Source organism: Melozone crissalis, unplaced genomic scaffold (assembly GCF_028551555.1).
Source record: "Melozone crissalis strain CALT ecotype California unplaced genomic scaffold, PUWL_Pcris_2 ptg000005l_1, whole genome shotgun sequence".
Classification (NCBI taxonomy): domain Eukaryota; kingdom Metazoa; phylum Chordata; class Aves; order Passeriformes; family Passerellidae; genus Melozone; species Melozone crissalis.
In genome coordinates, this window is record NW_026535783.1 from 35,696,974 (window position 1) to 35,723,375 (window position 26,402).

Here is a 26,402-nt window from a genome sequence, read left to right on the forward strand (position 1 = left end):
TCACAGCATTAATGAAGCTGCACTGCTGTTTGTGTAAGCTGGATTCATCATTAGTGACAGGATTCCTAGTACTTTGGGCTCAGAGAGCTACGTAATTTTCTAAATCAAAACAAATCTAGAGCCAGTAGTTACATGACTTTTACAGAAAGATCTAACAGGTCTACTTATAACCCTACTCGGCTTTGTCCTTATAAGAAATATGGTGAAATTAGAAGCATTGAATGAAACAGCATGCACAGAGAAAGAAAATAAATGAAATAAATATATTCAGAAGTATAATTTCTTCTCTTTCAGAAACAGAGAGGAATCACGGAAAAGACTTGACTGAGCACAACCAAAAACCACAAGCTAAAAGATCACAGGCAGTAATTCCAGTAAGGTAAATGACCCTTTCTTTGAGAACATCAGTACCTATTAACATTAGCCTTTTGAAGTATAATGTTAAAAAAATAACCCTCATTGTTTACATTACTGGATACTAGCAGGGTGTGATTCAAGTGTCACTGTTAAAAAAATGTTCTGCCTTCTACCAGGTGGGAATTTTACCTATATTGCCAATTACAATTGCCTCTCCCCTTACATCACAACCAGATTTAGGCAGCCAATCCAAACATTTGGGTTGTTTGTTTTTCTAAAAGGTGAGGAAGAAGCACAATACCTGAGAAAGGACAAGCTGCCCATGGAACTTAATGACAAATTTTCGTAAAGATGCAAGGTATGAGACCTCTCCTATTTTCCTTGCCAGAGATCGTAAAAGAAAATAACCCTGCAAAAAATTAAGGCAGAAGCTGTGAATTTTCTGATATCTAGAACACTGAAGTCTTTATTATATTCATAAAGCAATCTCAGTAAAAATCAGCTGACAAAACTCACCTTCAAATAGTGAACCTGCATGAAGATTTTTTCTGCTTTAAGACCATATTTGACAACAGAGGCTCCAGACTCACTCACTTCTCCTGTGCTCTCCTTTTTGGGCCTAAAATGGAAACATACTAATTAAGTTTTGGATAAGTAAAGAAATAAGTCATACATGACAGGTTCTGATAGTTGAAAGCATCGTGTGGCATAGTAACTTTAAACACCTGCGACTAGTTTAATCTTTTTCTTCACCATAAGTATATAAATTGACTTAGACAGTCTAACAAGTCAATGTTCTTTTAAATAAAATTCATCAGTAGGTTGGTGTAGTCTTTTTACAGCCAGCATGACACCAGGTTGCATATCATTTTCCAGTGCAGACACCTTATGAACAAAGAGAAAAGAAATAAACAAAACCAACATTTTAAGGAAAGGGGAAGTGCAGGGGAAGACAGTGAAGCCACTACATTCAACTAGAGCTTTCTCTTTTTTTTTACCTGAACTTTGGCTTAACAGCTTACATGACTATCCTTGCAAGAATAACCTCTTTCGTTTGCATGCAATAGACTGCTGCAGAAAGTGTTCTGATTTTCATTTTTCCATTTGGGTTGGAAGAAATGTAGTTCAAATATTAAAAGAGGAAGTATTTTGCACACAGGTTTGAGGTTTACAGACAATAATGTCTAGAAAAAAAATACTACTTACTGCCTGATTTAAAATGCAATACAGTATCAGGTATGCCACAAATCTACAGCAGTTAAGTGTGGGGGACTTTTAGGCTCTAAAGAGCACAGACTGAAACTAAAGAGAAACTATACAAGCATTTTTTCTTCATTTGTAAGAAGTGCCTTCACAGGCATAGTACTGAAGAACATCTAGATGTTTTTCTTCCATTCAGAAAACATCCCAACTAACAGTAGTCTGAGAACAGTTGCCTGTCTTGGGAGTCTAATGCTGTGACTAAAACAACCTCTCCAATTCTAAATGTAGATTTTGAAATGGCCAGTCTTCAAAACCAAATGTTTTCCTTTCATTTCTGCAGAATAGTGGAAATGTGGGCCACAGCAAGGCAAGTTCCTTCAAACCATACCACTCATGCAGGATGATTTCAAGAACTTTGTGATTAAATTTTTTCCATATCTGTGTCTCATTTGAGGGAGGAGTTCTTCCTTTTTTATATCTGTGTCAGAGTTTCTTATTAAAGTTTTGTCCAGAGTACTAAATCAGGGTATTTTTTAGACATTATTGTGACAGACATTATTTCATGCCTGTGCACAAGAAATCCACTATACACAAAATTTTCATAAAATGTAACTGTTTGAAATAAAAGTGAGAAAAAAACAGATTGAATTTTACATTGTGTTTCTGACACAGTCTTCTTCCACGTTATCATTCATAAATATCTTTCCGGTAAGATCTTCCCTCAACATTGAAAGAACAGTACCAATAATTGTTTTCTTATTCTATGGCAACTCCAGTTCTGTCAGGCTGTGTAAATGCTGCAGACCCACTGCAGGAAAGCAAAATCCAGCTATTTCTCTTCTGGATCAGTCTCCTGGAAAGAAGACCTGCTGACATTCCATACATGACTTTCCATCATTCTCTGCATACATAAAACATAAAAACTGCTTCATTTCTCTTAATAAATAGCCCTGTCTATTGAAACTTTGAAAAATGGAGTTTGAGCACAGGCTACAGAATCCACACTAAATTGAAATCTTTCTCATAATCACAATTATTCTAAATTAGGCAACCATACTTCCTTCCTCCTCTGACTTTGTGCCTGTGTAAATCCTAGGACTGACCAGAAAGAAGTGTTGCATCTGGATGATGGTAGTGAAGAATTCCATACAGAAAACATATACACATTCTTTTGCAAAGGCTGTATATATATTCTTGAAAATGTCTGTAAAGGAGTGTAACTATTTAGAATGTAACCCTGTTCTCTGCTATCAGGACTTCAGAACAATATTTAAAGCAACGCTTACTGTATTTACCGGACATTGAAAGTACAAAGATTGAAAATGTGTTACACTGACCTACAAAAGCTGCATCCAACCTGGTAGCTAAAGTCTACCATAATGCTAAAGGCAAGCTGTCTCAAAATATTCAAGATGCTATCTGGCACATTTTAGATATTGGAAAATTTTTGAAGGAGGTAGAAGATGCTGCTTTCTGTTTGGTGGGAAGATGAGTACATTGCCCTAGTAAAAGTACAATGCACTGGGATGTCCTTGGTAATTAAATGCTCTGACATGCCAGGTGGTCATGAAAACTTACACAGAGACTGTGAAAGATCATCTGAAACCACATTTTCCTATCAGATAGAATAAAACTCTTCAAACACCTACAGAGCAGTCAGAGCTATTGCTTTGGGACAGAATGGACCTGACACAAGTGGAGAGAACTCAGAGACTAATTTAGAGCTAGATATCAACATTGGCTTGACTTAATGAATAACCACAAGATGCAGTTCAGCCATAAGGCCCAGGAGATAAAACAAATGTCAACACCAGCTTTATTCTGCAGAACAGAATGCTCTTCTTTGCTTTCCTAACAGAATAGATGAGAGTGCTGGATGAGAGTGCTGGTGTTCGTGATCACCAGCAAAATGTGTGCCAAGATCTTTTTCATAGGTGCTTTTATCCCTGCAGGTTTCTTTCAAATTCTGTGAGAAAACAGGCATAGATCTGTTGGAAGTCTCAACCTGTATGAGCATGGCTGTGCCACAAATTCCTTCTTCAATGTTAAGGTTTGCTTGTGCTGCTTTCAGAGCTGCTGCCTGTTGAAAAGACACTTATCCAATTTCTTTCTTACTTGACCTCTTTTTTTACAGGTAGCTTATGACATGCTACTTACTATAACATATTACCAAGTACCCCTAATAAGAAGAAACATCAGGCTGATCATCAGTTTGCTGAGTGGCTTTCACCCAGTCTAAAAAGATATTCATTTGATGGATCAAAAATTGATAGGATCAGCTGGTAAGTTTGGGGCAGATTTTTCCAGTTGTCAGGAGAAAGCACAAATGATCATATGATCATGAGGGAACCAAAAAGTAATGGAAGAATGAGCTTATGCTTGGGAAGAGTGAGTTGGTAGATTTTTTCCTTCCTGAAATGATTGGCAAGAAGAAACAAATAGTTATAATTTATGTCTAATATTCGGTATAAAAACACAAGTTAGAACCAGCCCAAGCCTCAGTACAGACTCACAACACAGACCAAGGGCCAGGACTGAGATTTTCTCTCTTACATGCCAGTTTTGGAAAGCATGAGAACATATTTTCAGAAGGATGAAGAAAAGGAAAAAACCCCCAGTAAATATGCAAAAAGATAATTTATTCATGTCCATGCCACAAAAATAGTAGAAAATATTTATATCTGACTGAAATCAGTAAGAAGTCCTTAAATGCAATCACAAGGAGCTAGAGATATCAGAGAAGAAGAAATGGCCAGAATCATGAAGTGGTATCACGTGCCTGGCCTGAAGTGTTTATTGGAGACACATTTTTCAAATGAAAAATTAACTTTTCACTCTTTTGTATTAGTATTAGGAATAATACTATCCAAAAGGTAAGAAAAATGCTTATTATTATGTCGAATAAATGTGCAAGTCAATAGAAAGCATAAGTTTCATTTTCAAAAGAAATTAATCCTTCTTGAGTTTCAAACTACAAAGGGTTATGGCCCTTAGAAAAATTATTTTGAAAGTTTACACCACATAACATTTGATTAAAAGTAACAGCTATATAAATACAAAACACAACAAATGTGATTTTGAAAATGGAAAACACTTATCCAGATAAGCATCATATCCCAAGAACCAATATTTAATTTTTTTTTTTAATATAAAATATTTAAAGCAAACAAAAACCTCAGCATGTAAATTGGTAGTTGTGTTTGCAGCAGCTGTATAACAACTAGTGATTAAGCTTGCTTTTGCATTTACAACTGTGGTCAAATTACGCACCTGAATATTTACACAACTGTGCAACTTCATTGTCTCTGCTTACACAATTCATCAATAAACATAAAGCCAAACAGATCAGTGGAAGATTTACAGTTACACAGATGATGATATGCTTTTGGATTACACGAGGTCTGGGGTGAGCACTGGAGTGTCCAAATATAACAGAGCCTTTTAGGTTCTACTGGACAAATACAAGAAGAAGGGAAGACCTTAAACAAATGAAATGGCAACAGTCTTCCAAAAATACTTAAAAGTTGATAATCTAGAAGATAGGTATCAATTTATTCTTCACTTCCACTTGCTGAAAGAAATTAAATGTACATTGTTTGAAATAAACAGGATTTCAGTTGTGCATTGATTGAGACAGCTTGTCTCTCTTATGAAAACTTTTTTATTGGAGCCTTCTAAGAACATGTTAGTAAGAACCTGCTTAGGATGGTCTGTGTATACTGCCTTTATTTCAGAGCAGGAGAATAGACTACATAATCGTTTGAAATCTGTCCCTGCACTTCCATGATTTGGTCAGAAATCATGGCTAATTTGAACTAGGATTAGTAAACTCATTATTTTTGGTTGAAGATGGTGAGAAGACAAGCTGTAGAAGCTCCGTGGATATTGAATTAGACAGACACTCAAGATCAAAGACTGAAAATTCCTAACACACCAATCAGAATAGAATATTAATCATTGGCAAAGGAAGACTATCTTTAGCTATCTATAAAGGAGCCTTGAGTTTAGGATCTGATACCTAAAGACTAAAAATCTACTTTAAATATAACTATTAGAAATTTCTAATTAGAAAGTAGGTTTATAAAGTTTATATGTTATACTTTTTCCTTGTTTTTAAAAGCTTCATTCAGCTTGGCAGTTAAATACCATACTAAAGTATGTACTTGTCTTCAGCTACAGAAAATGACTCTGTTATGACTTCCAACAGTGAACTTTTCAGGAAATGGTCTTTTCTTTCTTCCCTGAATAGAAGCTCTTGTAAACTGCTCAGAGACATTTCATATCAAGATAATCCCATGGTTTTCTAAAAGCTTTCTATAACAAAAGGAAAAGCAATTGTATCATAGTCAAGATGTACAACCCAGTCAGTTTAATATGCATTTTCTTTTTTTATTAGAAGGAAATAAGGAAATGCAGTGGATATAATCAGATGATTTGGAAGTATATCTTTTGAAGGGAGAAAAGGTGGAGAGAGTGAAAATACAACAACAATGATGGTGTTATCATATTGTTACCTTAAAACTTGCAGCTCTTCTTCAGAGTTTTGCACCTCATCTCTGAGTCTGCGCCAGCGAAGTAAAGCTTTCAATTCCTGTTGCTCTTTTATTTCATCATGTGGCAGCTGCTTAGTAAACAAAAAACACAGATCACTGATTGCGGTTTCCCAACAGACAATAATAATTTGCAGAACAAGAAACTTGGTTTGTTTCTCTTTAATGTGCAGAAGAGGCAGGAAAGGGCATCAATATCCATGATAAAAAAATAACAGTTGCTGGTATGAGAGATAATAGCAGCACTAAGAAAAACAAAAGCCTCACTGTGCACATCAAATCAATAGTCAGTTAAATAGGTCTGAATGAGGAGAGACATGGGCATGTTTTTTTCCTTTCAGTAAATGGCAAGAAACAAACTGAATTTACAGTAGAGATACCTGGCATAGAGCTTTTGGTTGCATCCTTACCCTTCCCAAATTGAGAGCAAAGAGCTACACTGTATCCTGGCTTCACTCCTCTTTCCTGCTACTTCTGCCATACTCCTGAAACCTCCCTGTTGTGTTTCTCCTCATTTACATAACATTAACAGAGATTCCTACTTATGAAATAAATGCCAGGTTGCCAGCTGACAAACAATTGTTTTGAACATAATTATAGTTTATGTTTCTCTATTATAAGAATAGATGGGAAAATGGGGAAAGCAAAAGCAGCTAATACTACCCTGCATTATATTCAATCACAACTGAAATTATTCTCAGGCACTATGGAATACACTCACAGTCCTTAAATTCTATGATTGCATTGCATCAAAACTACTCGATAATGTTCAAAAGGTATGCCTTACATGATAACAAGGGAACTAATTACACTATTTTATTTTCTCCTTTACACTCAGCTCCAAGGAAGATGTCTACTACAATCAAAATGCTTTCAAGTGACTAACAAAAGCAAAGAACTAATGTGAACAGCTCACAGCAGTGTAGTTATTCTCAATGTGAGGGCACAAATTAGTTTTAGAACCAAAAGGGAAAACCCAAGTGTTTAGACACCCTTTCTCTCTTTTTTTCCCCCAGAAATATGGCACATAACAAGGTATTCTGTTTTGTTTGGTGCTATAAATATGCCAGATACTTAATAAAATGGAGGTTCAGAGGAGTGTATTACATCAGTTCCCAGTTCTGCCATGCTTTTGCTGAGGTGGAAATCTGCAGACTAAAGGGGCGGAACCTGATGAAGGGACAGGTAGAAAGGACTGACACATTAAATGAAGTAGCAGAGGTACTACAAAAGTAAGAGTTGCATCAGAAAAGCACTTTACTAGCTGGCATGCAACTTATGAAATTTTCACCTTAAGGGAGGCAGTGATTTCTAAGTCTCTGACAGGACAGTAACTTGTTGGGCAGTAGAACAGGAAAAAAAAGTGTAAGTGCCAGTGTGCCCCATTTAAAATCATCATGTATTTTGCTTTGAGGTACACTTCTTGGTCATCTATTGGACGAAACCAAACAATTTTAATTAGGTACCTAGAATATTACAATATGCAGTAAGACTGTTGATTCTTCCAGTTTCAGGTATACAACAGAAGTGGAAAGAATTCACAGCAATTGTTTGATAATTGAATTTTAATGATTGAGTATAAAATTTTTGGGAAGGTAATCATTGACAAACAGATGTTTGTATTCACATTTGTACTGAGCCCTACCTCTGTAAAGTTTTGTATTCATTGTGGATCACTTTTTTTTTTTAATCAAGTAAGCATGTGAATTCCAATACCATTTTAAAATATGTTACTTCATAGCACAGTTTGTGTTTTGAGGTTTAATTTACATCTAATTCACATATGATTTTGATTTCCACATTAATTTTGAAGCAATGTGTCATCACCTTACCTGTTGTGCTCTAGCCCAAAATATATCTTCTAAAAAAGTGGCAAACCCTTCACTTATCCATTCTTCTGTCCAATCACGAGCACCAATGGCTAGTCCAAACCAAGCATGAGCAATTTCGTGGCACAGACGAGTTCCACAGAGATGGCTTCCTCCTGGCAGTACGCTTTGTGACAGAAAGATGATGTGTGGGCTGCACAAGAGAAATGAGTGACAGAATCTGTTACTGACCTGTTACAACGTGTGTTGCATGGACATAATAATAACAGAACTGAAGAATGGCCTGAATTGGATGGAACCTTGAAGATCCCCTAGTTTCAGCTTTCCTGCTGTGGACAGGGACACCTTTCATTGGTCTCAGTTGCTCAGAGACAAATCCAAACTGGCCTTGAACACTTCCAGGGACGGGGCATCCATAGCTTTCCCAGGAAACCGGTGCTAGTGCCTCACCATCGTCAGAAGGAGGAACTTTCTCCTAATATGTAACCTAAACCTGCTCTCTTTCAGTTTGAAGCCATTCCACCTTGTCCTGTCACTACATGCTCTGTAAATAGTCTCTCTCCATGTTTCTTTCAGGTTGGCTTTATTGGCCTTTTAGCTTCTTATTAGTGTATGCATGCTAGGTCATGACTAATAGTTTATATCTCAGGAATTTGTACGAATTAAGTCGTACTTTATTGTTGGTTGGCAGAAAATCAAACTAAAATTCCACCCTACAGCTGTAAGGTATTCAACCATCAAACAGCTATTAATTGTAAGAAGTAACTTCAACCAAAGTTTAATATTTTTCATGTTACAAGACTGATTTATTTCAGTAGAAACATTTATATATAAGCCAGGATAATATGAGCAGTGTTAATATTCAAAACAAGTATTTGTCAGCTAAATGATCAAAGATGGAAATAAATAAAGGAGAAACATTTAATAAAGAAAACAAATCAGTATCCAAACGTAAAAGGTGTCATACATGGTAAAGCACGTGTGTTTGTCAAAACATCAAACAAGCTAAGAAAATACCAACTTGTGATAAAAGTTGATCATTTTTGCAAATGCAGGGATAGGAGAACACATTTTACTACAACCATAGAAGTAAGAAGCACTAGATATCTGCTTTTCACAACAGCAGGGGAACAATCCAGTCTGTATCTACTCTCCTTTGTACTTAAACATAAAGAAGAATTTGCAGGAGAAAACTGTTATGAATTGTTACTCTGCTATTGAAAATACCCTGAACTGCAAGTTGCTGCAGTTCCCAACTCGTATGCTGCTGTAAGGCAATTTTTGCTTTGCTAACACACATTACAGAACATAACATCTCAAAATTGATACAACTTCTGAAACTAAGTACATCTAGGAAATAAAAGTAGCAGAATTAAGCCCTCTGACTAATATCCAAGGGGCTAATGGGGCACCATGTCACAGATGGGAGTAGCAAGGACACAAACCGTGACCACCATGCACAGAATGTTCCTACATTAGCCTATGATATCCATGATCTGTTTTTCAACTCTTCTCTCACTTTTCTCTCAGTTATAAAGGAAATATTAAAACACAAGCATACATGGTCTTTAAGTCTAGCCTTCCAAGCATGGGAGGGGAGTCTATGGCCTTCAGACATTTCCAAGAGTCAGATATTATTTGTCAGCATTCCAAAAAGCTTCCCCACCCATCCTACCCTTCCATTGGAAATGTTAAAACACCCACAGTTTTCTTGCAACCAGTTGGATGTTTAGGGACCACAAAATATGATACACACGGAGATAGAAAAACATACTCAACAACTATCTCCTTATAAAAAAAAAGTAGTTACCCAGCCAAGAAAGTTAATACATTTCAATCAGACAGCGTTGTAAGACACAATGTAAGAAGTTAAAGTACTAAATCAAGGAATCAAGTAACACAAAAAATGCAAGTAAAAACAGCAGCTCTCCAAATCTGCCAAAAGCAATTCTGATTAAGAGAATGAAGGGAGAGAGAGATGGGGGAAAGTGTGAGCACAGAAGGTGCAGAATATGATAAATCTTTTCTTATAAAGCCCCTGATGAAAATAATAATGGCAATTTTGAGGGTATTACTTTGGTCCGTTTTAAGTAAATGACCCCTAGTTGTGGCATGCGTACAGTGGTACAAAGAAAAACTGCAGAAATAGACCAAGTAAATAACATTCCAGACATACTGGTGGCAACATTTCAGCCACTTGGTTAAGCAAAACAAAAGTAACTTCATGCCTCGTAAATAGGCTCACAGAACTGTGCGCATTTTAGGTCTATTGCAGAAAAATATACAATAAAGATTGTAATTCCTGCTTTCTTCAATCACTTACAAAACAGAAATGCCACATTTAGACAATATTCTCTTTTACAGATGGGTTACAAATCACCTCAGTAAGAAAAATGTATATGAGTTAGATTTTGGCCAAAGAATATGAGTGCAGCTTCCTATGAGGCTAAAATAAGATTATATGCAGCAGCAGAATTTAATTTTAGATTCTGAGTAGAGCCAGCAACTTCCTTTCCTGAGAACAACTTACATTATTTCTTTTATTTTGTTTGCCCTTAACAAGCAGTACTATCTCCAACTCAAACCATTGAAAATTTCCCATTTTTCTTAAGAGTAATTTTATCAAAGACTGAACATGTCTCTGGAAGATGTCCAGACATATTAGTTTGGAAGAAGTTTACATCTGTGCATTTGTTTAGAACACAGATTCTCTATTTTCAATAAATATTTGAATTCCAGAAACTCTGCTCCACTTATGCAAACCAAATCTACCTTTTTAATATCATCTATGATGTGCAATGTTCATAGAATCATAGAATGGCTTGTGTCAGAAAGGACCTTAAAGATCATGTAGTTCCAGCCCTGCTACAGCGGGCAGGAACACTTTTCACTAGACCAGGTCACCCCATCCAGACTGCTCTTGAGCGCATCCAGGGCTGGAGAGTCCACAGCTTCTCCGGGAAACCTGTTCCAGAGCCTCTCCCAGAAAAGATTACTTCCTAATATCTAATCTAAACCTTCTGTCTTTGAATTTGAAGCCATTTCTTCTCATCCTGTCACTACCTGCTCTTGCAAAAAGTCTTTCTCTGTCATTGTTATAGGCCTGCTTCAAGTGCTAGAAGGCTGCAGTTAAGTCACCCCAAAGCCTTCTCTTTTCCAGGTGGAACAAACCCAGTTCTCTCAGCCTTTCCTCACAGGAGAGGTGCTCCATCTCTCTAATCATCCTGGTGACCCTTCTCTGGACTCGATCACTTGAACAGGTTGATGTCCTCTCTGTGTTGGGAAAATGTTATGAATGTTATTAATTGCACATTGTGACTTAGCAGCGCTGTTCCTAAAGCACTCCATAATTTAAGAAAGTGTCTAGTGAAAAATAAGATAATTTGATGGGTAACTAAATTGCAAGACCCAAAAGCTTTTTTTTACTTTTTTTTTTTTTTAACAAAAGAGAAAAGTGGCCGTCCTACCAGATGTTTGATTTACTAGAAACAAATTAAAAGGCTTGATATCCATTTCTTTGATTCTAATTGAATAGGAAAGAAATCCATCCATACATTAGCAACGGGCAAAGATGACTCACCTTAGAAATCACATCAAGACCTGACAAGGACTGTGCACCTTATAAATGCCTTTAGCAAGTAGGGTCCAAGTTTCTAAAGCAGGCCAGAACAGGTAAGCTGAATATGGCAAAAAAGATGGGAAACCTCTCCCAGGTAACAAAAAAACCAACAATCCTTCCAGTCGTTCCCAGGAAGCTGGACAAGTTCCCAGTGACTCCAAGAGAAAAAGAAGCTAATGACTTGTTTTTGACGAGTATACACTTGGTTACCCTTCTAAAGCAAAAGAGCATTATTCTGACCAGAATCCCATGCTCATAACTTAGACATTTGACTGGAAGAAGGAACAAGTTCCCCCTCCCAGTTAAATTGCAGTTAAAGGAAATCTTGACACTGTAACTGTGGCATGAATGCATATAAAGGAAAAAACTGTGTCCCAAAGGGAAAGAAATTGTTGTTGTGAAAGACCAAAGAGTTGTTCCAAAGAGATGTTCCAATCATTCCAATCCACCCGTGTACACATCCTTAATAGATAGTCTCTTTAACAAATAAAAGGTTTCTAATTGATTTAGGCATCCTTAAGCTCTGAATAGCAATCTGCCCATTTGAGAAGCTAAATCTGCGACAGGAATTTTCGAAAACTTTCTCTAGACTCATGACTTAGATGCAAGTGCTGCTTTGCATACAGTCTGCAAGAGTGTGGTATCTTTGGCTGCTCACACATAATCAGATGAGACACACAGCACAAAACCTAGCCAAATGTATGCACAAGAACCTAAATAGACATTTAATATGTGAGCCTGAAGTTAATTTCTAACAAACTTTTTCCATTCATTTTGAAGTAGAAATCTTTCCCTCTTAACACACAGAGACCTGCACATACATTTTCTTACATATTTGTGAAAATAACAGAGCCAAGACTATTGCCACCTAAGAAATAATGCTTCTGAAGTCAAAAGTAGCACAAAAAAATCACTACTACAGATGCTACTTATATATATATATATATATATATATATATATATATATATATATATGTATGTATATACAGTAATAATTTGAATTTTCTATTTAGAAAAAATGCAATTAGTGCCTCCCTGCACAGTCTGTGGGAAGGAGGGAGGGGTTGGGACAAAATGGTGTTGTAAGGTCTTAATTTACTTCTCATTATCCTCCTGACTCTGTTAGTAATAAATTCACTTCATACACTTAAGCTGAGCCTTTTTTGCCCTTGAAGTGTTTTCTCCCAGTCCTTATCTCAACTCACGAATCCTTTATTAATTTCTTTCTCTCCTCTGCCTAGCTGTGGCAGGGGAGGGTGAGTGACCAACTTTCATGGGTGCCTGTCTTTTGGCCAGTGTCAAACCATATCAAAACTACATTCTTCCAGTGATGCAAAGAATGGTATCAATATGATGTCTGCAGTATCTATATCAGACTTTGAATGTTACCTTAATTTATCTTTGTGGGTACTTGTGCCATTGGAATACAGACACAGGACCACTCAACATCCACTTTCTTACCTCTATAATCTCCATTGGTCGAGTGTATGTTACAGTGCAGAACTGAGAAAACTACAATATTTTTAACCTCATAGGTTTACAGTATAGCAGAAACTCAAATATATATTCAGATGCAGTGGTAGAGACAAGAATCTGGTAGAATACTCTGAGCACTATTCCAGAAGTAATGGAAGCTAATTTTTAAAGTTTTGTCTTCCTACCATCATAGGGAGAAACCAAAAACTGACAGAAGTTACAGCTGAAAGTCATACTAGCGCAAATGACTAACTTTTTACTCCATAAGTCATGCAGCAACACAACAGGGTAGGCAATATGGAAAGAAAAATAACCCCCATGTTTTGGAAGGAGGATAGAAAGAGTCAACTCAGTTCTGCAATTCAAAATCAAAACTGTAAATTTCAATCAAGTGCCTGAATAATGATCTGAACATCCAAGCAGCAGCTGCTCTCTGAACTTATCTCTTCCGTTTTGCATATTTTGCAGCCCCAAACCAGACTAGTAAGGATATGTATAAACAAGGGTGAAATCCTCTCAGGAGAAACTCTACTACTGTTCAACAGCAAAACCAGTACTTGCCATAAATCTGAAGAATTTATAAAGTGAAAGGAAAAAGATAATATGAGTCTAGGCTCAAAACCACTGTACAAACAGCATGGTTTGCAACAATTCTTGATCCTTCTCAATATTTTCAATCCCGTAGTAACACCAAATCAACAGCCTTGAAGGCGACTCTGCCACTTCCATAGGTAGCCTGTATTATGCTTGGCCACCCTTTCTGAGATTTTTTTCTAATCTATACCTCCCCTGGGGCAAGTTGAGGTCATTTTCTGTTGTCCTGTTTGTTGCCTGGGAGAGGAGACTGAGCCCACCTGGCTGCATGCTCCTCCCTCTCTGCAGTTGTACAGAACAAAAAGGTCTCCCCTGACCCTCCTTTCCTCCAGGCTAAATAACCCAGCTCCCTCAGCCACTCCTCACAGGACTTGTGCTCCAGACCCTGCCTCAGTTCTGTTGCCCTTCTATGGACACACTCCAGGCCCTCAATGTCCTTCTTACAGTGGTGGGCCCAGAACTGAACATTCCAGGTGCGGCCTCGCCAGTGCCCAGCACAGGGGGACAATCACTGCCCTGGTCCTGCTGGCCACACTATTGGTGGTACTCCTCAGGATGCCATTGGCCTCCTTGGCTACCTGGAGGTTCATGTTCAGCCGATGTTAGCCAGTAACCCCAGGCCCTTTCCCAATGAGCACTTCCCAGCCACTCTGCCCCAAGGCTATAGTGAAAGGCATGGCTGTTGTGACACAGCAGGACCAGCACTTGACCTTGTTAAATCTCACACCACTGACCTCAGCCCATCCAGCCTGTCCAGGTCCCTCTGCAGAGCCTACCTGCCCTCCAGCAGATCAACGCACCCATCCAACTTCTTATTGTTTGCAAATGAAGAGTCTGGTAATAATACAACTAATTTCTCAAATTATGCCTAATTCTCTTTCTAACACAGAGCACACACTCTTTGACAGTGCTAAGTCAAAAACCTTTAACTATGTTTTTACAAAAAATCATAGAACAACTTAACCATGGCTGATACCCTGCTGCACTTGTATCACGGGAATATATCCTATCCCCTTAAAATATCCTGACTTGGGAAGTAAAGCAAGAAGGAAACAAAGAATGGTTTATGTTACCTATGAACTTCAGTCTGATATCCAAGACTCAAGTATTGGCAGTAAGTTAACTCAATTTTGTAACAAGATCATTAGCAACTAGATATGACAAAAACAACCAGGAGTCAAGTCAAGTAAGAACTGTAGAGCTGAAGAGTTATTCATCAGTTGACCTGTGATGCACCCAGGATGCCTAACAACACCTTTAGCTCACTTCTTTTCATCTTCCACATTCTGTGTCACAATGAGGAAATTGCAGAGCATGAACATATTTTTAGATTCTCCATATTTTGTTTACTAATGTCATATGTAAGCTCAACAACATCTGTTCATTTAGAAAGTTCCATAATCCCAAAATTTGTGACAGGCAGCAAATTGCCTGCTATGGTAAAGAGAAGCAAACATAGAAAATTATGGGGTGGAGGGAGAGAAAGAATTACAATTTCAAAACCTCAAGTTCCCATCCAGATTTTTTTACAGATTTGTTTGAAACCTCTTGTCCAAAACCCCATGAAGTAACAAACTTTTATAAAAATCAATTACACAACACCTCCTAGTAACAAATGACTACAACACTGTCAAAAATCTTACAGCCAGCTTTCTAAGAGAAACACCTACAGCTTTTCATGTTGCATGTCACACCATGACTTTTTCATATTTAATTGATTTAGTTAAGTGATTTATGGCTAAGTATAAATTAAGTGACTTCAATAAATATTCAAAGCACCTGTTTAACTACTAAAAAAAAAAGCAACAAAGTCAGCTCTGTATTTTATGCAGCTCAGTTTCTAACCTTCACACTTCACTTCCAATGGCTCCTCAAAAAAATATTGACACTGCTAACAGTGAAAATAATTTGTAACACCATTTTCCAGATCCCTTACTAAATATTCATAGTATAAAACAACACTGTATCATGGCAGACATTTCCAAACAAATCTTAAAAGCTACGCAAGTGAATTTGGCTGTGTTTTTCTTAAAAACCAGATAGATTGGAAGTCAATCTACAGTAATTCAATTATAGAGCAAGAAATAAAGATGAAGAAAATAAATTTATTTCTAATTCAGATTGTTCTGCAACGTATCTTTGGATATGGATTTTTCATCTTATATTTTTTGTTTGATATAAGAGAGATGATAGACCACAATGATAGAACATCTTTACTCTTGCTGATTATAGGTAGCTTCACAAAAGGTCAGAGGCTGAGAAAAAAATTCTGTTCATGTCTAAGGAGACTGAGGAAATACCACAGTTCCACTAAATTCAGCAAGAATTTTATATACAAATAAAAACACAATATTCAGTTTACATTAAGAATTTGATATGTTCCAGATTTTATGTGATACTTTTATCACATTTCTGAGTACGTCCAAATATTTGAAATTGGTCAACTGAAGAAAATATTAAAAACACCTAACAGTTACACTATTAACCATGTGAAAATACTTCATAACAAATAATAGTGTAGAAAGTCTCTATTTGAATCGTGCATTTGTATTAACTTCTTTTCATTTAACAGTGATTTATATTAGGACCCCAAAGTTAATCTAACATACTTGATGAAATGAAGAAAAGTGAACAGAAAATAGCAATGGATAGGCTTTGATCATTGTAATGAAATCTTTTAATTCATCACATTGTTTCTGCAAGAAATGAGCAATGGAAAGAAATTGTACAGGTACTCACACCTTTTACTTTATAAATAAAAAATAGCTCTTTGTATTCTTTTTTGTTTTCATGTATGCCAAAGGGAAGCTTTAAAAAAAAGAAGATTCTCTTGTTTTATATTAGAAATGAATATAGCATTTGTTTCATTGACTTTTCAAACTATTTGAATTCTTGCTAAAAATGGTTAATGTGATGAACAGTCACTAACATTCCTTAGCTCCAGTCTAAGTGGTGACTGATTTTGTCACTGATAGATGATATTGCTTGATTATCAATGGATTTTGTTATTTGTCACTGTTATTACTGGAAGATTTGGACTTCCTGACACTATATAATGAAGTTTCTGGCAGATATTAACACAGCAGAGACAGACAGTACAAATACCCAGCTATGATAAATAATTAGACAGAAAGCAATATATCTATATGCTTCACCATATTCAGTGAAAATTAATCAAGGTAAGGGCATATACATTAGTGCTCTCAAAAGGTGACATGGACAAGACAAAATAAAGTAAAGAATGAGTAGTTTTTTATTCAGGTATTCTATACAAGAAAGATTTTATCCACAACAAAAGGGCCAAATCAATGAAAAAACTAAAACAGATTGCTTGGTCTTTGAGTTTCCCAGTATTCTTTTTTCAATTCAAGGCCTTGTGGTATCACTCTTTTAAAGGAAATTAAATCTGCTGGAAGGCCGAAGTGGTTCTTATTAAATCTCTATGAGCTACAGTAATGGTAGCATCACAAACAAAATCAAACCTTAGTAACACACTTGTTTTTTAAGGATTTTTGTGACAAATACTTAATCTGCAGAATGAGAAAAATCTAGAGATGTACCCGAATAATTCAGGAAACCCCAGACATTACTGGAGAAGAAAGAGCTATAAATCCTTGATGTTTCTAAGAAAAAAAAAAAAAACCAAATAAAAAGGTAAAGCTCATATTTTTTTAAAAAATATCAGAACTTCTCAGATCATACAAGAGGCACAGATACAATTCTTTTAAATTTTCAGTTAGTATCTATTACACTCTTGAACCTTGCACCAATTATAAATATGGAACCAAACAAAAATGTTTAGATGGTTATCCAAATCCCATAGTAATGGGATCCCATCTAATCTAATTTTTGCATATGGGCAAAAATTAGATTACATGGCATCCCATTACTATGGGATTTGGACAACTATCTTAAAATAGAAAATTCCTTTTTCTAAGAATTTGTAGTTGTTATTCTATTTGCTGAAGTCTTTCATTTTGCTTTAAAAATTGATGTAGAATGGTGCAAATCCAACACTATCATATCTTTTCTGATTTTCAGCATTACTGCTAAAATGCATTACTTCTAATATGCCTTTAGCATCTGTTTATACAGATATACATTCATCTTAGAAATTTTGAAATTTATCTAATCAGCTGTGCTACTATCCATAACCTGTTTTCATTATTTTTGTCATCAATAAACAGTATATAAACTGATAAAAATTACATAGTTTCATTTTACTGAATGAGTATCCAATGCTTTTGGCTACTTTGACTAAGGAGATACATGCTGCGAGCAAAAAAAAGAGAGAAGAACATAGAAGAATACGTAATGGCTTCATTTTCTTAGTTTATTCTGCACAGCAGCTATACAAGCCCTCTTTTTTGCAAGGGTTGGTCAATAAGATATCTGTTGTGCTTTTACACAAAGAACAAAGATGCCTTTATCAATTCTCGAAAGTCTGCAGGACAAACCATTCATGCTGTCAAACCCCCTAAAACCCTTTCACCAAATAATGAAATCCATCAGCGACAAATGTCAACATACTAATTTGTTAAATACTGAACAAAAGGAACATTCAGAAGAGGTGCTTCATTTCATGTTATATCAGCCCTTCAATTTGTAACAACTTTATGGCAGCCCACAGATCATGCAATATTAAAACAGAACAGCACTATGATTATTAAAACTAGAACAATCTGCCATCCTTACAATAAATGCTAAGTTCAACAAAACTATAAACAGAATCTGTTGGGAACATGGGACTCTTTGCCATGCATTCATTCTTCTCCTTTTTGGAAGATTATTTCCAAGTAAAATCTTACAAACACACAGAGATTCTTTTTCACACACAGTCCCATTTATTGTGCTGATGGAGAAATAAGATAAAATTACATCATATCCAGTGATAGAAGAGCTTCAGTGTGCCTGAGAATTACTTTATCCGTTATACAGGACATCCAGCTATTGATGTAGAATCATATACCAAAGGGATAGTTAAACTTGAAGTAGCTAGTGTGCATGTGAATTACAACATTCATCATACAAAGACATTCAGCTATTATTATTGAAGCACACAGCAAGGGATAGTCTAATTGGAAATAGCTAGCATAACTAAGGACTGCATTAATTAATTATAATACTAACTATCACATATAAATGAACTTCTATTCCATTGCATCTTCTACCAATTTAACTTTTTTTACATCTCCAGATTTGTTTCAGGCAATCCTAAGGACTAAATAAATATTTTTCCTGTTGTCCAGGACACTGCCACAGGCCATATTTACGATTCTTTTCAAAGATGCCAAAAAGAAGGCAACATCTTTATATTCTAGAAACATCTATTGCATCCAACATTTCCCTGTGGCCTGATAATTTCTACTTTGTGAATTTACCCAGTCAACCTTGAAGATAGAATTTTGGTTTTGAAGTTGTTGATAATGCCAAATTATTTGGCAAAATGCTAACACAGATTCTATTAATAAGTAAGTATTTTTCCAATTCCAAAAGACTACAATGAGGTGGCTTCTCATCTTGCAGGATCATAGCGACTACACTACCATGTGTCAAAAGATAATAATTTTGAGGTGATTTTGTTTAGTCGTTTCAGATTTTTTTTTTAAATCACCATAAATTTTATATTTTAATATAAGCAGAAAAATTTTGACTGCTTTCCATGTATTCTCCTGACAGTTCTCCTAGTACACTGAAACTTCTCTTTTCATGAGACCACACATCATATTTGCATGCGGATATCGACCACTCACAGGATGTGAACATATTCCAAAATTTCTATCAAGACCAAAGGTAATTATGTTTACAGTTAAATTCAGTTAATACCAGTTGCATAACCAGTAGTTCCTGGATGTTTCCCTGAAGACTTAAGCCTACATCTTGCCAAACAGTTAAAATTTGTTGCTGCTTACTCTGTCTTGTCAGCATTGATCAACTTTTTTAAACCTTAAATGGTATTTGGCATTCACATCAATTTAGATTTATGAACCTGAGGACCAAAAAGTTGTGTAAACTGTAATTTTTCAGGGAGAACCATGTGAGCTTCCAAACAGCTAGCAATTTGACAGCCAAATCCAGTCACTCTGTTGTAAATCTAGTCAATCTCCATAGATAGTTATAAATTGCTTTACATTTTTAAAGTGGAAAAACACTCCTTGAGACTGGCTTTGAGTATGACTGTGTGGCAAACTGTACACATTTGCTTGACTGAAACTTCAAAGGTAATATAGCTTGTTGGTTTTAGAGTAGAAAACAACTAAAAACATAAATTCTGTACTGAGGTTATATACTGGATTCAAACCTCTAGGTCTACCATGCTGTCCTCACCACTCCTTAGACACAGGTAGAAATAAGAACCTGTTAGTTTCTCCATGGCCTGGCTCTCCAAGGGACAATATCTCCCAGTGCATTTCTCAGGGCTCAGTTCCAAGTTCTGGAGATATAAGCTTTTCAGTGACCTTGCTCCTGCTGACAGCCATCACTCTATAGCTATAACTCCAGCAGGTTTAAATTTAATTAACTGAGAATTCACCACAAATATTAGTTATACAGACATATACAAACAGGGTGCAGCTGTTTTTCCTCACAAAGAGAAGAAGTACCTCTGTGACTGCAGTACATTTTATTTTCTGGGAGCTAAAAAAATTTGCATGTATATATGTATACATATATTAGCCCAGAACAACTGGCCACGGGAAAAGTTAAGTTTTAAGAAAAAAAACCTATCTAATCTGGCACTACCTGACAAGACAGTAACAACAGGAACTGATGAAAATCAGATATTTTTAGATATTTTAAGAAAAATGTAAACAGCTGTTATGCAGAGACTGTTTGTATGTGTACCAGCTGTACGAGGCTGTGTCCACTGTGGCTTTTAAGAAAAAAGAAGTCGTTTAATGCATAAATATAATTTGCTGAATTCTAGTTTCTTTGCCAATAGATCTTTTTTCTCAGAAAATTATGTGAAGCTAAGAGTTCACAGAGACTGTAGATCAATAGCACAACTTCATTTTATCCTCAACTCTTTCCTTGCAACAAAGGCAGATTTTCTTTAAAATCAGGCATCTTCGTGCCACTGAATTATTATAGCATTCCAATTGTTCTAGAGTAGTGAGTGAATAAAACCTGTTTTCTTAGCATGGTTTCAGCACATATTTAGTCTATCAAATTTGTGCAAAGAAAACATGATAACTCAAACTTAATAGTAGGATTCAGAAAGAGGAATTTCTCTGTTATCTGTTTGTTCCAAGACATAACTTGCACTATACATATACATATGCCTTTACATACATACTATGTACTATCAATATGTAATGTTTAGCATTTAGAAATAAATCACACAAGATCAAAAAAAGCAGCACTGGCCCTGAAGATTATTTTACCTTTTTATGCTACTGAAGCCAGTAGGAAAGAGAAAGAATTTCCCCAAACAGTTGAAAGTCATGTTCTACAGCCACTTAGGAATAATTTTGCATTCTTCCTAAACTAACAATTTTGTTTCTGATATGCTGCATTTTTTTTCTGTAGCATTGTACTTTAAGTAAAATAGAATGGTGCTTCAGCTAGCCCTCAAAAGTGCAAAAACTTTTATGTGTAAAGACAGAAGTCTACTAAATATTGGAAGATACATTGGTAAGATGTAGAAGATAATAGCAAAGCCACTTCTATCACTGACAACAAACTGCTTTCTACATTTCAACATGCTAAAGTCTAATTTAGGCTGCTAAAAAATTGTTCAGTGACCAAATGATATGCACCTCTCTTTTGGTGGTCTATAAAGTTATTGTCAAGAAGACTAACAAGGCTATTCAGAATTATCCATTGCTTTAACTCACTATCTGTCATTACCAACCTGGTGATCATACAAAAAACCCCCATATCCCTAAGAGCAAATACCTGTATGTTTATTAGACAAAATAGCTCTGTATACCATAAATTTTATTCACTGTACTGGCTTCTTATAATTCAAAAACATCACCTTAATTTTTATTTTAAAACAATTTAAGCAGAGGAGAACAATTTTCGAAGTAATCTCAGAGATACTTGAAAATCTAAAATTATTCTATAATTAAAGGGAAATGAAACTTTAATAAATACCAGTGCAGCATCATATCACAAATGTCACATTATCAAATGAATATTACTTCACCATTCAAAATGTTTCAACATTTAAAACTAGACTTAGAAGTCAAAATAATTATAGACAAAGCACATACACCTGCTTTGTTAAGCAGAGGTAGAATTTACACAATATTGTGGAAAGAGCAGACTGTCATCACAAACCAGATGCCTGCCACCCAGCAAAAAGTCAGACTGTTCTTTAAATTGAAAGAAGCTAAACCACCTCTTTCCTTCATGCTACCACAGACAAAGGAAACACAAAAACTATCTGAGAAAACAAAGCTGGTATTTTATTCATAAACCACAATCTCCAGGCAGATTTTTTATATACTCAAACCCATTCATCCCAACTCATTTATGCCAAATCCTCCACAGACGCAATTGCCTCACAGTAAAAGGAAACACACAGCACCCTTTTCTTGCCCATGGCAGCACACTCAGCAGTATATTTCTCCTTCTGATCTCCCTAAGGAGAAACTGTTCTTGCACACATGCCTCCACCTATTTTAACAGCTTAACTCTCAGCCTATATCACAAGATCCGCATTGGTCCAAAAGTGAGTCCACAACAGCCACAAACTGGTGGGAAGCATGAGTGTGTGCAGAGAAAATACATATGACAACACTCTGACTGTAAAGCATCACACAGCAGCTCTTGTAAAAATGAAAACAAAATTAAAAATTCAAATTTCCAGTCAAATATAATGATCCACAAGCAAGAAGTGCTAACTTTTATGGAACAAACTATTGTATTTTGACAAAACACTGAAAAATTCTGTACTTCCAACTATTCATCCTTTCTCAAAGAAAACACCCAACAACCCAACTTTTCCTTAGTCAGCACAATCAGAAGAAATCTATATCAGAAATTCAATCACTGAAATGTAAAATAAGGCAGGCAAATCTATTTTTAACTGTATTAAATGTTTAGCATTTAATGGTAGTATAGATCCACTTTGGAAAGCATGGATGCTTGTCATTAGCATTTTTTTCTAAAAATTAAACAATGTTGCAATTATTTGGCTAGAACAGATGGAAGGACACTTCAGATGAAATTGTTTGCAAAGTGCAACTGATGTAGTTCAGTGTATTTTAGGAGTTCTAACTAAACTGTTCCTTTACTCATATAGGCACAGGCATCTGCTTGCACCTTTCAAATAATATTCTTCCCTATAAGAGGGATGCAGAATAATTTGAACATCACCTAGATACATCAGAGAAATCTGCTCTGCGTACAATACAAAAACCTTAGAACTTTGGCAGTGGCAGAGAAAGTGCAAAAGCTAGCAATAAATTTTTTTTAGATGTTTAGTATAAGTAAACTATAATAACCATCCCTCATTTTATTGTCCTTATCAGTGCATTTGGTGCTACAGTCTCAGTTCAAGGATAAACTAAAACATTAATATTACTACAGCCCAGATTCCCCACAATGTGTCCTATAATGTTTCCTCTCCTTTCAACACATTTTTCATTGTGATTTAATCAATGTTCTTATGTATTCCATTAAACATTGTCAAAACAAGCATGTGGATATTCGTGTCATGACAAAACACTGTATCAAATCAGTCCTATTCAGTCTTCTCTGCTTGTACTTGCACGTCAAGGAAGAAATTAGAAAAGCTTCCTACACCTCAGGAAAGAGAAATAATCTACTGCCAAAGAGAGCTAACTCACACCAGTTGAGCTTACAATAAGCAGGTTATAATGATTAGCTGAAAGTAAAGTCTGTTGGAACACCTGCTTTGATATTTGAGCATTAGTAATAAAAACAATAGTAACCAGCCTTACATTTTTAAATCAAGCAACCTTTTCAAAAAGGAGAAGGGGAACAAAACATCAAGAAATCCATGCCATTGCTTGAGGGGTTTTCTAAAGACTAAAATCACCCACCATTAAGAATTCCATGTATTCACTGCATTCAAATCTCAGAAGTCTGAAAATTATGTGATCAAGAGGGTGGTTTCTAAGCAGATAATAAATAAAGAATAAGATTAAAATAGAAAGTTTAAAAAACTCCCACAGAAACACATATAAAACAGCAGACCATTGCAACAATGTCCTCTGTGATCACAGGTATAGGACTATGCTCAAAGCAGTCACAATAATAGTGAGAAAACATTTTTCCTGTGGTTTATGATGAAACAGCTAAAGATAGCAAAATGAAACAAGGTCATTTGAAACCACCAAATTAACAGAAATTAACCAGCTTGCAGACATTTTGCAAGAGTTTTGGTGTCAGTATGGGTGTCTTAAATCTATCAAGTAAATACTAAATAACTTATGTGAGCCTCACAGTGTGGGGAATACTGGGGTGTTTTGGTGCACTACCAACACTTCTCTGCCTTTTATTAAAGCAGTAAAAACTGCTATATATGACAACAACAAGAGTTGCCACTGTATAACAACTGTGGCAAAAGGCAGCACAGGACCCTCCAACCATATTTTACATTTATACTCAAACTGAATCTGTTACAAAGCTTAGCATCTGCCAACAGGGTTAAAGCCTTTATCTTTTTAAATCCCAGCTTTACAACAAAAGGGCTAAAATGTCTACGTATGTGAGTTTATTAATAAATTATGTGGTCCTCTTCACTCTTCCAAAAAAGACAGGTCTCAAAGCATCCTTCAGATCCCCTGTATTTCCATGTTCAGCTTTGTTACAAGAACCAGATGTAAGGCAGAAGTAACACACATGACCATGAAACAGCTCTTTTCCCTCAGTAAGATCCTCAACTACCAGCTGTTTCCTTCAAGCTCTTATTAATATTGTCCTTGCAGTTTAATTCTGCTGCATTAACAAGCAGAAACTTATCCAAGAACATTGGCAAACTCCGAAGGTGTCTGTGTTTGTGTACACAACTGCAAGCACAAAGCTCTTAGGAGAGCTCTCCTGTGCGGCCATCTTAGATTTTCTTATGAAGCCTTAACCCACACTCCCCAAAGAGGACAAGGACTCCAATCAAGTCTCATTTGCCAGTTCTGTCAGGAGGATCAGGGAGTATTCCAGACCAAAACGAAATATACAATTAATATATACACACAGGAGCAGACACAGAGTTGAGAAAGGAAGTGGCAGCTGATGGGAAAAATGCTCCCCCACAAACATGCCCCTATCTTAAGTCCTGCATTCATGAGAAATCTGTGTTTAGGCATAAAATAGCCCAATAAAGGAAATCCCTAATCTATAATGCTGATTTATTCTGAATATGCAGAGCAGACTTTTCTTCAAGGAATACTGTACTGTTTCTAAGCTGAAAGTTTGTGAAGAAATACATATTTTTCCTTAGGTTAAGATGAAGTAGTGATATGCAGAAAGGTTGAGCTATGCTATCACCCAATTAATGTAGTCTTCTGCTGAATGTCAAGAATCATTTGGCTTACTAACTCTCAAACTTTATCAGCTTTGTTTATTTGTTCAGAAGGATTTTCTTTCAATTAAAATAAAATAAAACAAATAAATATGTAAATAAATAGTTCTCCAGTTAGTGTAGACAACTGCTGGCAACTCTTGAACACAGATATTAGTCTAAGAATTGAAAAACTGGAAGAATTTCAATCATAAACCTGTTACTGTCCAGCCTCTTGTTTTCTTCGTCACTGCAGTGTTGCTGCTTTATTTGATAATTTGGATGAAATATGAAATGGTCTTAGTATCAAAGCAGAAACAGCCATACAAGTATGCTATAAATGCAGAAAGCATAAGCAAAGCCATTAACAAACTGGTTTTCCCTAGAGGCATAAGGGCTGGCTGCATGAGAGGTTTGATGCTTATGTTACTGTCCGTGGGCAAGATTCTAATCAGACTCAAAACAGTTCATCAGCTTAGGATCTCTTGCCAGTCAAAAACATATCCTGCATACAAATAATTTAAAAAGGCAAGAGCAAAGCTGGAAAAGAAAAAAAATAAAGCAAAAAATGCAATGTAGAAGGTGAACACTTGAGATAATCACAGTACTTATCTGTGAAGAAGTTGTTCTTGACTGTTTTGAGCTCTTTTAGGGATCCTCATACAGAGATAAAAGAAAATTATGTTCATGTTTTATAACTATTTGAGAAAATGCGTAAAGCCTAGGTCAGTTCTTCACACGTGTGCATATAACTCTTGATATTTCAGTGGGAGAGAGACATCCATGTATCTCAGACTACAATTTTATTATGATATTCATATCTATGCAGCATTTAAACACATAAAGCTTTGGACAAGTTTACAATTTAAACACATTAAAAAATCCAACAACTGGCTTGTCATGACAGACAACAGGCCCTCAATGCCCATACCCCAAACTAAAACAGAAGGCTCTAAATTGAGAAGATTCACTCATTGACCAGTAATTCTCAGACAAATTAATAAAAATGTGCCTCTTACAAAAAGCTGTCTCCAACTATGATGTCATAGCATTAGCAGAATCTATTAAATCAGTAGAAGATGAGAGTTCCTAAAGAAGCAAGCATTCTTTCTCACCAGTAGAATCAGATAACACATCACTAATTTTTTCATAGCTTCCTGTGAGAATCCAGCTGAACCTCAGCAACTCCTTCTTACATAAGTCTATCAATCAAACAGTGGGAAAGCAGAGCCTGTACCACCTGAGTAAAACAACTGGGAGGTGGGTATCTGCAGCATCCTGAGGACATGGAAGCACAGACCATC

At 36.0% G+C, this 26,402-nt stretch overlaps 1 protein-coding gene across 6 annotated transcripts in view; it reads right to left on the reverse strand.

The window, feature by feature from the left end:
- Window positions 1–26,402, reverse strand: part of AOPEP (aminopeptidase O (putative)) — a 183,883-nt gene that overhangs the window by 108,770 nt on the left and 48,711 nt on the right. For 4 of the 6 annotated variants that reach the window (XR_008483681.1, XM_054286070.1, XM_054286084.1 and 1 more), the window contains exons 6-9: window positions 7,943–8,132; window positions 6,075–6,184; window positions 874–976; window positions 659–766 (exon numbers count right to left, since the gene is read on the reverse strand). Coding sequence is in view for 5 of the 6 variants with exons in the window: in XM_054286070.1 (XP_054142045.1) it covers window positions 659–766; window positions 874–976; window positions 6,075–6,184; window positions 7,943–8,132 (511 nt within the window). In the remaining variant the exon portion in view is untranslated. The remainder of the gene's footprint in view (window positions 1–658; window positions 767–873; window positions 977–6,074; window positions 6,185–7,942; window positions 8,133–26,402) is intronic. The other 2 variants (XM_054286093.1, XM_054286077.1) reach the window with 1 other exon arrangement.